Source organism: Mesoplodon bidens, assembly GCF_964165515.1.
Source record: "Mesoplodon bidens genome assembly, chromosome: 1".
Lineage (NCBI taxonomy): Eukaryota > Metazoa > Chordata > Mammalia > Artiodactyla > Ziphiidae > Mesoplodon > Mesoplodon bidens.
In genome coordinates, this window is record NC_138176.1 from 27,247,716 (window position 1) to 27,261,693 (window position 13,978).

The 13,978-nt window shown below is 46.1% G+C and overlaps 1 protein-coding gene across 4 annotated transcripts in view; it reads right to left on the minus strand.

The window, feature by feature from the left end:
* WBP1L (WW domain binding protein 1 like) overlaps positions 1–13,978 on the minus strand; it is a 60,102-nt gene that overhangs the window by 29,693 nt on the left and 16,431 nt on the right. The window contains exon 1 of one of the 4 annotated variants that reach the window (XM_081228571.1): positions 7,196–7,366. The exons of the other annotated variants lie outside the window; for them this stretch is intronic. Within the exon in view, the coding sequence (XP_081084697.1) occupies positions 7,196–7,222 (27 nt within the window). The 5' untranslated portion in view covers positions 7,223–7,366. Of the gene's footprint in view, positions 1–7,195; positions 7,367–13,978 lie in introns of those variants that run through there. 4 annotated transcript variants of the gene reach the window in all.

Consider the following 13,978-nt stretch of genomic DNA (forward strand, 5'->3'; position numbering starts at 1 on the left):
AAACATAGGCAGAACACTCTATGACATAAATCACAGCAAGATCCTTTTTGACCCACCGCCTAGAGAAATGGAAATAAAAACAAAAATAAACAAATGGGACCTAAAGAAATTTAAAAGCTTTTGCACAGGAAAGGAAACCATAAACAAGACGAAAAGGCAACCCTCAGAATGGGAGAAAATATTTGCAAATGAAGCAACTGACAAAGGATTAATCTCCAAAATTTACAAGCAGCTCATGCAGCTCAATATCAAAAAAGACAAACAACCCAATCAAAAAATGGGCAGAAGACCTAAAGAGACATTTCTCCAAAGAAGATATACAGATTGCCAACAAACACATGAAAGAATGCTCAACATCATTAATCATTAGAGAAATGCAAATCAAAACTACAATGAGATATCATCTCACAACGGTCAGAATAGCCATCATCAAAAAATCTGCAAACAATAAATGCTGGAGAGGGTGTGGAGAAAAGGGAACCCTCTTGCACTGTTGGTGGGAATGTAAATTGATACAGCCACTATGGAGAACAGTATGGAGGTTCCTTAAAAAACTAAAAACAGAACTACCATACGACCCAGCAATCCCACTACTGGGCATATACCCTGAGAAAACCATAATTCAAAAAGAGACACGTGGGGCTTCCCTGGTGGCACAGTGGTTAAAGAATCTGCCTGCCAATGCAGGGGACATGGGTTCGAGCCCTGGTCTGGGAAGATCCCACATGCCGCAGAGCAACTGGGCCCGTGAGCCACAGCTACTGAGCCTGCGCGTCTGGAGCCTGTGCTCCGCAACAAGAGAGGCCGAGATAGTGAGAGGCCCACGCACTGCGATGAAGAGTGGCCCCCGCTCGCTGCAACTAGAGAAAGCCCTCGCACAAAAACAAAGACCCAACACAGCCAAAAATAAATAAATAAATTTATAAAAAAAAAAAAAAAAGAGAGAGACACGTACCACAATGTTCATTGTAGCTCTATTTACAATAGCCAGGACATGGAAGCAACCTAAGTGTCCATCAACAGATGAATGGATAAAGAAGATGTGGCACATATATACAATGGAATATTACTCAGCCATAAAAAGAAACGAAATTGAGTTATTTGTAGTGAGGTGGATGGACCTAGAGTCTGCCATACAGAGTGAAGTAAGTCAGAAAGAGAAAAATACCGTATGCTAACACATATATATGGAATCTAAAAAACAACAAAAAAAAATGGTCATGAAGAACCTAGGGGCAAGACGGGAATAAAGACGCAGACCTACTAGAGAATGGACTTGAGATACGGGGAGGGGGAAGGCTAAGCTGGGATAAAGTGAGAGAGTGGCATGGACATATATACACTACCAAACGTATAACAGATAGCTAGTGGGAAGCAGCCGCATAGCACGGGGAGATCAGCTCGGTGCTTTGTGACCACCTAGAGGGGTGGGATAGGGAGGGTGGGAGAGAGGGAGATGCAAGAGGGAAGGGACATGGAGACATATGTATATGTATAACTGATTCACTTTGTTATAAAGCAGAAACTAACACACCATTGTAAAGCAATTATACTCCAATAAAGATGTTAAAAAAAAAACCAATGAGACCATGTGTCACAGTTCAGTGGAAGCTCCTGAGAGCATGTGTGTTAAGCAAGAGAACCAAACAATAAAGAATATTCTGTCCCCCTTCATGCAATGCCCAAAGGAACCAATGTCTTCTGTGAGACACAGTCCCAGCAAAACATAACGCCACTTGCAGGAAAGTAAGTCACTGTGTCACACTCCAGCCGTCCGTTCTCAAAGCCTGTCTCCCTCTCTACTGAGATGTATATAGCTTTCTGCCACTGCCCCTCCTCTCTCTTTCAGTTAAAAGAACAAGACAGGTCAAGCAAGTCACCTAGAACTGAATCACCATTTTTAGCAACAGGTGCCTCTTGTGAGGTCCACGTTCAAGTCCAGTTGAGCCCTGCCCACAGCAGCAATGGCTACAGGGGGGGCAGAGAAATGGCTAAACCAGGTCAAATGCAGGGCTGTTTCAACTCACTGTTGCTACAAATTAGCAACAAATAGAGTCAAGAAGTGCCAGGGAGGAACTGGTATCCAGCTGCTGGGTAGTCAGGGCAGGGGAAGGAATTTTATAGCACAGTTTTTGGGGTTTTTCTCCTCCAAGTAGTCCCAAATTATTGTTTTCCTGGACTTAAATTTACCTCTTCAAGGAAAAGGGGTGGGAGGGGGTGGATCAAACTCATGGGATATTACTGGAGGAAGTGAATGTTTTCTTTGGCTCCATCCTGGATAAAAGTTTCAAAATCAGCAGATACAGTCTTCTTTTCCACCAAGTTACTGTCCAGTTCACTGGTTTCTCTTTGCTTTGATAACAAGAATGTGATGACAAACAAGCACATTCCTCTAAAAAAGCAGCTTCTTGCAACAGAGATGGTTGGGGGGTTGGGGGGTGTTTAAAAAGTCACCTGAAAGGGCTTGGACAAGAACCATCCTTTCTGTTAGGTGACTGTAGGGAACTGAGGTGTTCTATGGAGCTGTCGCTTGTAGTTTTCACTGATTGTTACAAATCAGTTCCAAAAAGAATTTTAGCTTCCACCTCTGGTAGTACAAACAAGTGTTACTTGGTGTTTGCTGCATTTATAATATATACAGCCAGTTCCCTTCCAGTAGGGTCTTGCTTACTTTGTCCTGAACCTGGTAGAGAGGCTAATTAAAATTAGCACACACAGGAGGGTAATGGTGACTGGGACACTCAGTCCCGTGCAGAGAACAGGGCCGCAGGGAGGAGGTCTGGCAGCAGGTTTGGTGCGGGAACCGTACCAGCGATGTGCAACAGCAGGACAGCACTGAGGAGACGTGGCCTCCAGAGCTACCGCTGCCACACGTTAGCTCTGTGATCGCGAATAAATAACTTCTTGAGTTTCCGCTGCCTTACAGGTGAAAGGAGATAAGACCTCCTACCTGATGGGTGGCTGTTGTGACAAAATAATCAAAGTATCATGTCAACGTTGGCTGATATTCAGCACTGTAGGGGTTAAACTGGAAGTTGGCAAATTCCGTCTACCCTCTCCCTGGGCATGGCTCCTGCGCTTGCAGCTCCAGGCTGCCTTCCCTGTGTCCAGGGAGTAACTGGGGTTCAACACTCTGGCTGCCCTGTCACATTCAGCACCAGGCCAAGCAGGGGCCAGCCCCCTGTGCCTCTACCCATACATTCCAACCTGGGCAAGGGCACACTGCCTGAGCAGGCCCCAGACCCACCCCAGTTTCACTGGGGACTACTCATTTCAGTATCAGGGATCATCTCATTTCATCAGTGAGGGCAATTTGGGGGATAATTTTCCCACAGAGAAAGGCAACATTCGAGGTACAGGATATAAATTCCTGTCTTGACGGATCTAGCCTGCATTCCAGCAACTAGAACTTTCCATCAACTGGTCCTTCCACATACCCACAGTGCAACAACTGAGACCACTGGACTGTGGAAAGGACCCCCTGCAAAAGCCACCTTTCCACACCTCTGAACTGTACCACTCCATTCCCACTGTCACTCGCCCACCGCCACCTGCCTAACGTTCCATCACCTGCGTGCTTGTTCTACGCCACCTGCCTGACTGTGAGGGCACGGATAGAGTTTCTATTGATACCTCTTTGTATCCACAACATGCTTTGAGTAGAACACGTGCTCAATACTTTTCAGATATAGATGTTGGTCATAAGAATCCTTCAGCATTATAAAATCAATACCTTCTGAATTAAACATGAAATAGAATTCATTCAAATCAGCAGACCAAGAACATTCTGTTGCAATCTTGTTCTCTGAAAATCAGTGATCCATCTGTGAGGTATACAGGATGGATTCCCTCTTAACCAGAAAACTCATTTTCTGATCTTGCCAGATAATGAAGGGATGGCATGCTCAACTGTGTGTTGTACCTAAAATCTGGCACGTGGTGCCATAGCCCAAAAGTTCAGTAGCTGACTCTCTTCCAAACTTCAGCCCCATTAAGCACAAAAAAGACTGTTCTCTAGACAACACTGTAGCTTCCACGGGGCTGTCTTAACTGTCCCTTGACTGGAAGAACTAATACAGCCTTGAGGCCTATCTGCCCTTCACAGACACTGAATTCATGCCACACTCATTATTAGATTGAAGGTCCCTCATGCCTCCCTCTTTCTCAGTGTCATAAAGGACACCAATACTAGATGAACCGAGATCCTTGTTTTGTCTCAGGCATACTTAATACCAAGACTCACAGATGACAGTTTCCCTTCTCATCTGCAGGAGAAAACAAAAACAACACTCCCAACCTGATCTGTCTGGAATGCTCTTTCCCCAGCTCATATGTCTGGTAAACTCCTCCTCATCCTTTGAGACTCAGATCAGATATCACCTTCTCAGGAAAGCCTTCCGTGCCCACCCGCCTCCCCAAGCCTGATTTAGATGCTTTCCCACCCTCTGCTGTCCTAGTCCCTGGGGATCCTCTGTTTCGGGCTTTAGCACATTGTCATGTAATTATTTCCCAGCTACTAAAGTGCAGGTGGGGGTGGGATTTGCTCAGAGTGGGGCCAGACACCACTGGGGTCCGGGCCACCTGGGGAATGGAACAGAAATGCAGGTTCCTAGGCCCTGGGCCCACACCTACTGAATCTGCATTTTAATAAGCCCCACTCCCAGGTGATTTTTATGCATTTTGAGAACTACTGCTTTAGAGTATGAGCTCCTTGGAAGTAAGGATTGTGCTTTATTTAGCCTTTGTGCCGAGTTCGCATTCATTAAGTGCAGAGGCATTATTCAGTAGATGCTGCATGCATGAGAATCTTCCACAGAGTAAAATGTAAAAGGGCACTCAGAGACAAATGTCTCATCTGGTACCTGGGCCACCTAGAAACAACCTTCAGAAAATATGCCCCAACTGGAACAACGCATTAATCCAACTCCACTTTCACAGACACTGATAGGTAGTGAGAAAAACACCAGGCTTTCAAATTAAAAGACCTGGGTTCAAAACAAACAAACAAACAGAACTTCGATTACCATTTCTCTGGCTAGCTGAGCAACTCTGGACAAGTAGCTACTTACCTACTGTAAGCCTCAGCATGCACTTCTGTAGAAACAGAATCACACTACCACGTAAGACAGGGGTGTTACGTGGATTAAGAGGGAAATAATATATGAAAGCACATATATATATTATGTATGATAAAGACTAACAGCATATATGTCTTGTGTCATTTTCTTAAAAACAGAATTATCACCAAGTAATCTTTAGAAGGCTGGCTTTTACATAGCTCCAATAAAAAACAGTTACACTGTCAGACACAGAAATGCTAGAAATATACAAAATTATGTCACCAAAAATACTCAGGGTTTTCATAGGCAAAGTTTGAATCACAGAAGCCTAAGGCAGAAAGGGCCTCAAGAGGTCCTCTAGTTCGGCCCTCTATCAGGAACCCGTTCAGAAACAAGAACAAAGATTCACCTGCTGTGGATCCTCTGAGATGCTCCCCACAACCAACCCAGTTCTTCACTCCACCTACCTCTGCATCCTTTCCCTTAACTGAGCAGAGGTTACTGGACAGGAGCAAGATTGATAGTAAATTACACTGGGACAGTAAGCAGTGGCCTCCCAAGTCTCAGTCAATGCACAATGACCAAATCCCAGGGCAAGAGCTCCTGCCCACTATATCCTTCACCTCTGTAAAGGAACCAGTCCTCTAGCTTCTTGTTTCCTTACGTTTTTGCTAAATGCCTATTCTCAGTCAGCCAAGGTGCTAGTGTTTTAAATATTCTTTTGTGAAATCTTCCCAATGACTCTTCCAGTAGGTTATACTGTTTCCATTTCAAAGATGAGGCTCAGAGCAGTTAAGCAGCCTCTGAGACCCAGGTGGGGAGCCAGGATATAGACTTGGGTCTTTCTGGTTCCCCAGCCCTGCTCTTTGCACTGTATCAGGCAGTTTCCAGCCACTATCTCCCCGCCTGCTGACATAACATGGGATGCTTCATCCATCCTATTTCCAACGCTGCTCAAAATCCTTGCCAGGGCTTACTCTGCCCGTGGGTTAAAAGGACAGCCTTTCTTGAGGGACAGAGGAGGTGCTCAAAAAGGGCCCCCAACGCTCTGCCTATCGGCTGCATCAAAGGAACTCTGAAGATTAACAAGAGCAGTAATGGAACGTGCGGAGCTTTTCAGAAAAGCTTACTTTTAAAAGAATTTCAGGCAACCCAAGGGAGACTCTGGCACTTTTCTAAGAGTGAGGTTAAACCAGCAGTCCCTAGCAGTGACTTTCTTTTCTAAGGCTTCTGGTTTGATCACATCTGTGGCTTTTCCTCCCCCTGGAACAGGCAGTAGAGGGTGTGTGTCTGTCCCCACCCCCTCTTACAGCCGCCACTGGTTACAGTTACACATTCCGATACAGACGTGCCTCTCAGACCAAAGAGGGGGCAGGGGTGGCCAGCTCTCAGAAGCCCTGGAACAAATAGTTGGCAACAGCTGTGTTCTCAGAAGACCGCAGTTGGTCGCTCGCTACTGTTTTCTCATTCCACGCCAGGTTATCGGCTATAATTCAGTGCCCCTACTTCAAACAGCCGCGCGCAAAGCAATCGAGTCTCTGCCACAGGGGTCTGCTGGCTTTGAAAAATCGGTCAGGAAGGCCAAAATGTGGTCAGTGCCACCCCCACCCCTCTGAGGCATTCAGGCCATCCCTCAGTCACGCAGCCCTGACCACACGCTGAGGAGGAGAAAGCCTCCGGGCGCCCTACCCTGTAAAAGAAGGCCCCGACCCCAACTCAGAATCTCTTCAGAACCAGGGAACTGCGAAGGAATCTCTGCTAACTAGCCAAACCAAAATGGAGAAGGAATAAAAGGGGTTTTGATCAAGAATCCCGCTCTGCCTTCTCCCCCTCCCCAGCCTCACTCAACTGTTCCCTCCCTAAGGCTTTGGTAACGGTTTTATGGTGCTAATGGAAAATCAGAACGGAGGGCCCCAGGGAGACCTCGGGGAGGTAGGGGGTTAAGAACACGGTGGCTCTGGGAATAAGGAGCAACTAGCAGGCAGGAAAGGAAGACTGGAAAATTCTGTGGGAGCTGGCCTGTTTTAACTGCGAGACATTTTCTAAAAGGTTCCCTCCGCCCAAAGCAGCAGGATGATAAACTCCCACCCTTCTTCCCTTCCCGAACCCGATCCACGGACCACCCGCTCCATTACCTGTCTAAGACCCAAAAGGAAAGGCATCCTGCAAGAGCATCGTCCACACTAACGTTGGGAAAAAAGGGCTTTTTAAAAGTTAAGGTCTTGGAATGAGCATTTTCCCTGGTGGGCCTGGTACTCAGCGGTCCCGGTTAACCGGCCTTCCTTAGCAAAGAAGAGAAAGTAAACAGACTCCTGGGACCAAGCAGGCACTCTGCCTCCTGCTCTCCTCACTGCTTCCCCCCACCAGCCTCCCACCCCACCCCCCCGCCTGGCTCCGACCCACCCCCACTTTCTCGTGACATATCTCAGACGCAGCAAAGCTGAAGCTGTCTGCCAAGGGGGAAATGACATCAGTTCAGGCACGGCAGAAAAAACTCCAGACAGCTGCTGCTGTGGAATACTGAGAAGGATGTGCTGCAAACCTACGAAGGCCTGCCCTGGACCCACCTAGGGCTGGAGCCCACAGCAGGAGGAGGATGGGGGCTGCTGCCCGCTGCCCGCTGCCCGCTCCCATCGTCTCTGAGCAGGCTGGGCTGTACATAAATCAAGGCTCTAAGGCTGAAAAGAGCTACACTTCTCCGAATAACGACTGGATTCTAATAGCTCCCAAGGTATTGTTTCTCCTCCTTGGGAAAGAAAAGGAGGCCAGGGGCTGTCAGTTTCACAGAAACTTTTCCTCCCCCCACCCCTGCCAGAGCTGGTGCTCAATAAAAGTGCACTCTGGCCTGGTTGTTTCAACTTTCTCTAGGGATGGATGCAATTCACAGAGACAGGTTGGAGAGGCACCCCTCCCCCAGCGAAGTCAGGACCTGCTACCTTGGGCTCTGACCTCTCAAGCTCTCGCTTGGACAGGAGAGTTTATATTTCATAAACAAATTGCGTGTACAGGTGCCAACATCTTTCCTCACTTGTCTTACAAAAGGTACAACAAGTCCCACCGCAGCCTCCAAGTTGCCAGTGAAGCAGATCATCTATATTTAAACCAACTCTTGCTTCTGAAAAGTTCACCACCTTAGGTTTGTCAGGCTTTCTTCTCTAAGCTCAGTTTATGCAGAAAACGGCTCTCTATAAGGTTGGCGTCCTCATCTGACTTCTCCCAGTCAGTGGTGTAAGCCAACTCTCATCTGGCCACTGTTCCCTCAACAGCAGGTCACAGTCGCTCCCTCCAGCCCTGAATCCTCTACCAAAGACAACACTAGCAAAGGTCTGTGTTTGGATTTGGACCTGCAGAAATGACTCTCAAGGAGAACAATCTTCAGAGGAACTTTATCAACCCAAAGTTACTTTCTAATAATTATATTTCTGTCACTCAAAGCAAGTATATCTCGTCTTTCTTTTTACTTTCTGCAACAATTTTCTTTCAGTGATACTTATCAAAGGCCCCCGTGGGACTGGCACTGTGCTGAGCAGACCCAGGTAACTCAGAAATGATTCTTGCAAATTAGTATCTTTCACCTCCACCTAGGCCAATAAATTAGCAGTACATAACACTTACAGCAAGGTGAGTTGCCAAAAGTACTTAGTGAATCCAGCCAGACACACAATGTGCTTGCTGCAGGTCTACTGACGGTCAAGGTCACATCGACTTTCCTGACAAGGAAACGAATGAGCCAAGCCAGCTGGGCCATTTCCTGGAGGCTCACAAAAAAATGACTCACAGCCTCATTGCTTTGCAGAAGGGAAGAGGGGTGAAGTGGCTTCTGCTGCTGCAGGTGTTTGGGGACTAGGGAGCCATTCTTCAGCAAATATGTATTCTCAAGACACGGTCATCCAGCCTATCCCATGCCTTGCTGCTACCCTTACATACAGGCCGAACTGCCAGACAGGCAGGCCTGGACATAGAGGCACAAGAGAGAAGAGGCTGCTTCCAACGCCCTCCTTTCATTTCCTCAGTTCCCTGCAACCGTCGACCATCTCAAAACACATGCAGCATTATTAACTTTGACAATCAAACTGGAGGAAGGGGCATCCTCAGCCCCTCCTGGGCAACTCTGGTCTGAACCTACCTAACAAGAGAGAGTTAGGTGACACCTGCAGCTCTACAGAAAGAGTACATGGCATAAGTATAATTATTCATTCATTCATTCCACACCTATTGAATGCCCACAGTGTGCCAGGGCACTGGTCTAGGTGCTGGAGGTACCACCATGAGCAAAACAGTCAAGAACCCTTGCTCTAATGGGCAAAGGAAACATTCCACATTTCCAAATAATATTTATCAGCAGTCATCTCTGAATAAGTGGAACTGCAACAAAATTATTAGAAATCCAAAAATAATCTTGTGAAAGTTCAATCTAAATTATCAAAATTGCAACACAGGCTGCCCAATTTCCTCCCAACCTAATGAATCATCCTTTTATGGATGCTACTCAAGACAGTGTTTCTAATCAGCATTTGCCTACTTTTATCTTCTTATAAGATTGTAAGTTCCTTGTGCAAGGCAGCATTAAACCCAAAACATTACACTGAGCACAACATCATATACTCTAACAAAGTGATAACTGAGAATGGCTTCTTTCTCACTGATCTACTTTTCCTTGCCCCCAGTCCCTGACCAACCCTCACTGAGCGCTAAGATTTGGGGGATGAGGAGAAAAAGAAGCTGAATTGGCAAATGCAGGCATTCCCAGGAAGGCGAGTTCACTTTTCTTCATGCTCTACAAAAATTATAACCCAGGGACACAGCAGTCAGTTCGGGGATATAAGAGGCAAGAGGATAATCAGCAATTTCTGCTAGTCTGAGAAAAAAGGGTTCTTTTATGTAAGTGATCCAGGTTCATACATGGTGGACCAAAGCTAAGTCAAATCCTTCTTCAAACCATTTTGGTCATATGCCTGACAATGCAGAATTTAATTCAATGCTGAATTCACCAATTAAAAAAAAAAAAAGGAAGAGTCACACTAAACGGGGATGGAGCAGGATTATGTTGTCAAAATGTTGCAATTTAATCCCACTACTGGGCATATACCCAGAGAAAACCATAATTCAAAAAAGACACACGCACACCAATGTTCACTGCAGCACTATTTACAATAGGCGGGTCATGGAAGCAACCAAAATGCCCATCGACAGATGAATGGATAAAGAAGATGTGGTACATATATACAATGGAATATTACTCAGCCATGAAAAGGAACGAAATTGGGTCATTTGTAGACACGGGGATGGGCCTAGAGAGTGTCATACAGAGTGAAGTAAGTCAGAAAGAGAAAAACAAATATCGTATATTAACGCATACATGTGGAATCTAGAAAAATGGAACAGATGAACCGGTTTGCAAGGCAGAAATACAGACACAAATGTAGAGAACAAACGTATGGACACCAAGGGGGGTGTTCCTTGGGGATGAACTGGGAGATTGGGAGATTGGGATTGACATGTATACACTAATATGTATAAAATAGATAATAAGAACCTGCTGTATAAAAAAATAAAATAAAATTCAAAAAAAAAATGTTGCAGTTTAACAACTGTTTATGGCCCCAAGCAATGTCTGAGACATCCTTCCACTGACCCAGACCCCTCTTTCCCAGTTCAGAGAACTCACAAAGATAGTAATGCTGGAATCCTTTGGATTAGCTTATTATTTAAGAAGACAGTGTTCGGGGCTTCCCTGGTGGTGCAGTGGTTAAGAATCCTCCTGCCAGTGCAGGGCACACAGGTTCGAGCCCTGGTCCGGGAAGATCCCACATGCCGCGGAGCAACTAAGCCCGCGAGCCACAACTACTGAGCCCACGTGCCACAACTACTGAAGCCCGCGCACCTAGAGCCTGTACTCCGCAACAAAAGAAGCCACCACAATGAGAAGCCCGCGCACCGCAACGAAGAGTAGCCCCCGCTCACCGCGACTAGAGAAAGCCCACGCACAGCAACAAAGACCCAACGCAGCCAAAAATAAATAAATACAAAAAAAAAAAAAAAAAGAAGACATACTGCAACAGCATATATGTTCATGGCTAGTGGAATTCATTCCTTCACTGTGCTTGATTTAAGAATCTTTTGGCAACTTTTTCTAAGCAGCCTATGCATTTATAATCTTTAAATTCTGGGAAGAAGGCAGGGAGAGACAGTTATTTGTTTATTACTGACAATAAGCCGGCCTCTGTGCTAGGACTTCATTTAACCAACATCTCACTTAATGTGACAACAACCCCATGATGTAGGTATTATTATCTTTATTGTTCAGTTGCAGAAACTGAAGCATATGGAGACCTTGCCCAAGGTCACACAGTAGGCAGAGGAAGAGCAAGGATTTGAATGAAGTCTCTGGCTCCAAAGACTCTTCCCTTTACAATAATACAGGAGTCATGATATTAAACCAGAAGTTGCCAATAAGGCAAAAACCAGAATTGAGGGTCAGTTGAACGCTGAGCAGACATGCATGTCCCTGGTCAGTGCTCCGGAATCCTGTCTATAAGACTGTCACTTATACCGGATCTGACAGTGATGTTCCCAAGGATGGAGTCAGGGCGCTGGGGCCCCAGGACTCCCATTCTGACCCACTCTGGGGCTGAGCTCTGTGAGGTAAATGACTGGGGAAGTCCTTCAGTTCTCATATGTTCCCAACACACAAAGGGTCCCCACACAAGGAGCAAGCTGGCATGGAAGGTCTTCCATGCCTTGGATCTCAACTAACCTGGTGAAGTGCTTGTCATCTGGCCAGTGGAGGCTAAAGGAGACTAGGGCTGAGGGCCCCCGAGTTTCTCATTTCGCAATCAAGGAATCTGAAGAAAGAGGGTTTTGTCAGAACAGGACAGCAACTGCCAGGCTTCTAGGGCAGGAGATAATCTCCAGACCTAAAGCCTTTTTACTTCCAGGAGTTTTGAGTAGAGGCTGCTAGGCCGACACAGAACATCTAAGATAAAAATAAAAGACCTTTCTTATCTTTCTCGGGTTGTGCACAAGCACATTTAAATGCCCTAGAGTTCTGACTCAAAAAACACAGAAATGAATACTAACCCAACCCCCAAACCAATGGGAGCGCCACAATCAAAGTCAAACCAAGATATTGTCACGTCATGAATGCGAGGCTTGGCATCAATAAAAGGATCCTGAAGTAATTATTTTGGGGAATGCCATAGGAAGAATTCCAAGCTCAGAACAAAGATTTGCAGAACCTTGCCAAGTAGAAATGTTAAGGACTGCTCAGCTGCCAGAAACCAAGAACACTAGATGATCTGTGTCCTGGGGCTGGCCAAAGGCAGACGTGTAGCAAGCCTGCCGAGGCAAGAAAACACGCCTCTCCTGGGCTCCGAGCAGGACAAGGAGTTCTACAAGTCACAGGGCTTGTTTCTTCTACAAGGCATCCATGAAAACCTGTGGATGCTCTCCTACTATTGTACTGAGTCTTCCCAGAAGTTGTCTGGGCAAACAGCCCTCAATTGCAATCACTTGCTAAACATCAAATGATATATTTCAGAGAGGGAGGATCTTAACCTACGCTGATATCTCATATTTTACAGATGAAAAACATGAGCTTCAGTGACGTTAGGTAATCATTCAAGGACACACAGCTAGTAAGCAGTGGAGCCAGCATTACAACCAGGTCTGCGTGACTCCAGAATGGCTTGAACACGCATGGAGACAGTATTTTGATATTATACCCGTCACTTCCCCCTCTCCTGTGACATGATAGTCACAGTTGCAACCAGCCACCCGGGATATACCATGGAGATGAGAAGGATGCACCACTGGATGAACTGGTCTTGCCCTGGAGGATTGATTTATTCGATTACACAGTTAGAGAGAAAAGACAGCAGACACAGAGACAAACGTAGGCACCCTACAACAAATGTGAGGGGAGGGGTAGAGGCGGTAAATGCACGAAGGGCTTGAAGAAGGGAAGCCATTGAGGGATAAAATGGCCAAAGGAAGTTTTACCAAGAGATGGCTAACTAAAAATCATGTAGGGTTTGCAGGGAGAAGGTGAACACACTAAGCAGGGCCAAGCATGACTGAAAGCATGGAAACAAGGGCACACGGGGCATCTGAGAAAGGCAGACGATAGGCAAAGATCAGCTGGAGGTACAATGCATACATGTGCATATTTACTGAGTACCTGTAACCAGCATATCTTTTCTTTCTGATGACTACTACTAAAATATGATAAATCTTGAAGTTGACTTTGTGGGGGGGATGTGGAAGGTGGAGAGAAGACACCCTTGGCAATGGTACAGCCTTAGCCTTCTAAAAAGAGAGAAAAATCAGGGCTTCCCTGGTGGCGCAGTGGTTAAGAATCCGCCTGCCAATGCAGGGGACATGGGTTCAAGCCCTGGTCCGGGAAGAACCCACATGCCGCGGAGCAACTAAGCCCGTGTGCCACAACTACTGAGCCTGCGCTCTAGAGCCCGCGAGCCACAACTAGCAGCCCACGCACCGCAACTACTGAAGCCCACGTGCCTAGAGCCCGAGTTCCACAACAAGAGAAGCCACTGCAACGAGAAGCCCTCGCACCACAGCAAAGAGTAGCCCCAGCTCACCGCAACTAGAGAAAGCCCATGCACAGCAATGAAGACCCAACGCAGCCAAAAATAAATAAAATAAATTAAAAAATATATATATAGAAATAGCTCATAAACAATCACAACAAATAAACTTTTAAAAGTTTTAAAAATAAAAATAAAAAGAGAAAAATCAAAGTAGCGGAAGATGAAACCAGTTTACAACAGCTTCCTAAGGCTTCTGCCTCTTGCTTCTCTGCCCCCTAACAAGAAAATCCTTTACTGCTGACAATCAATCACCCCACTGATATTTATCACCTTCATGGATAAACATTTACTGCCCTCTCTGGAGAGTCC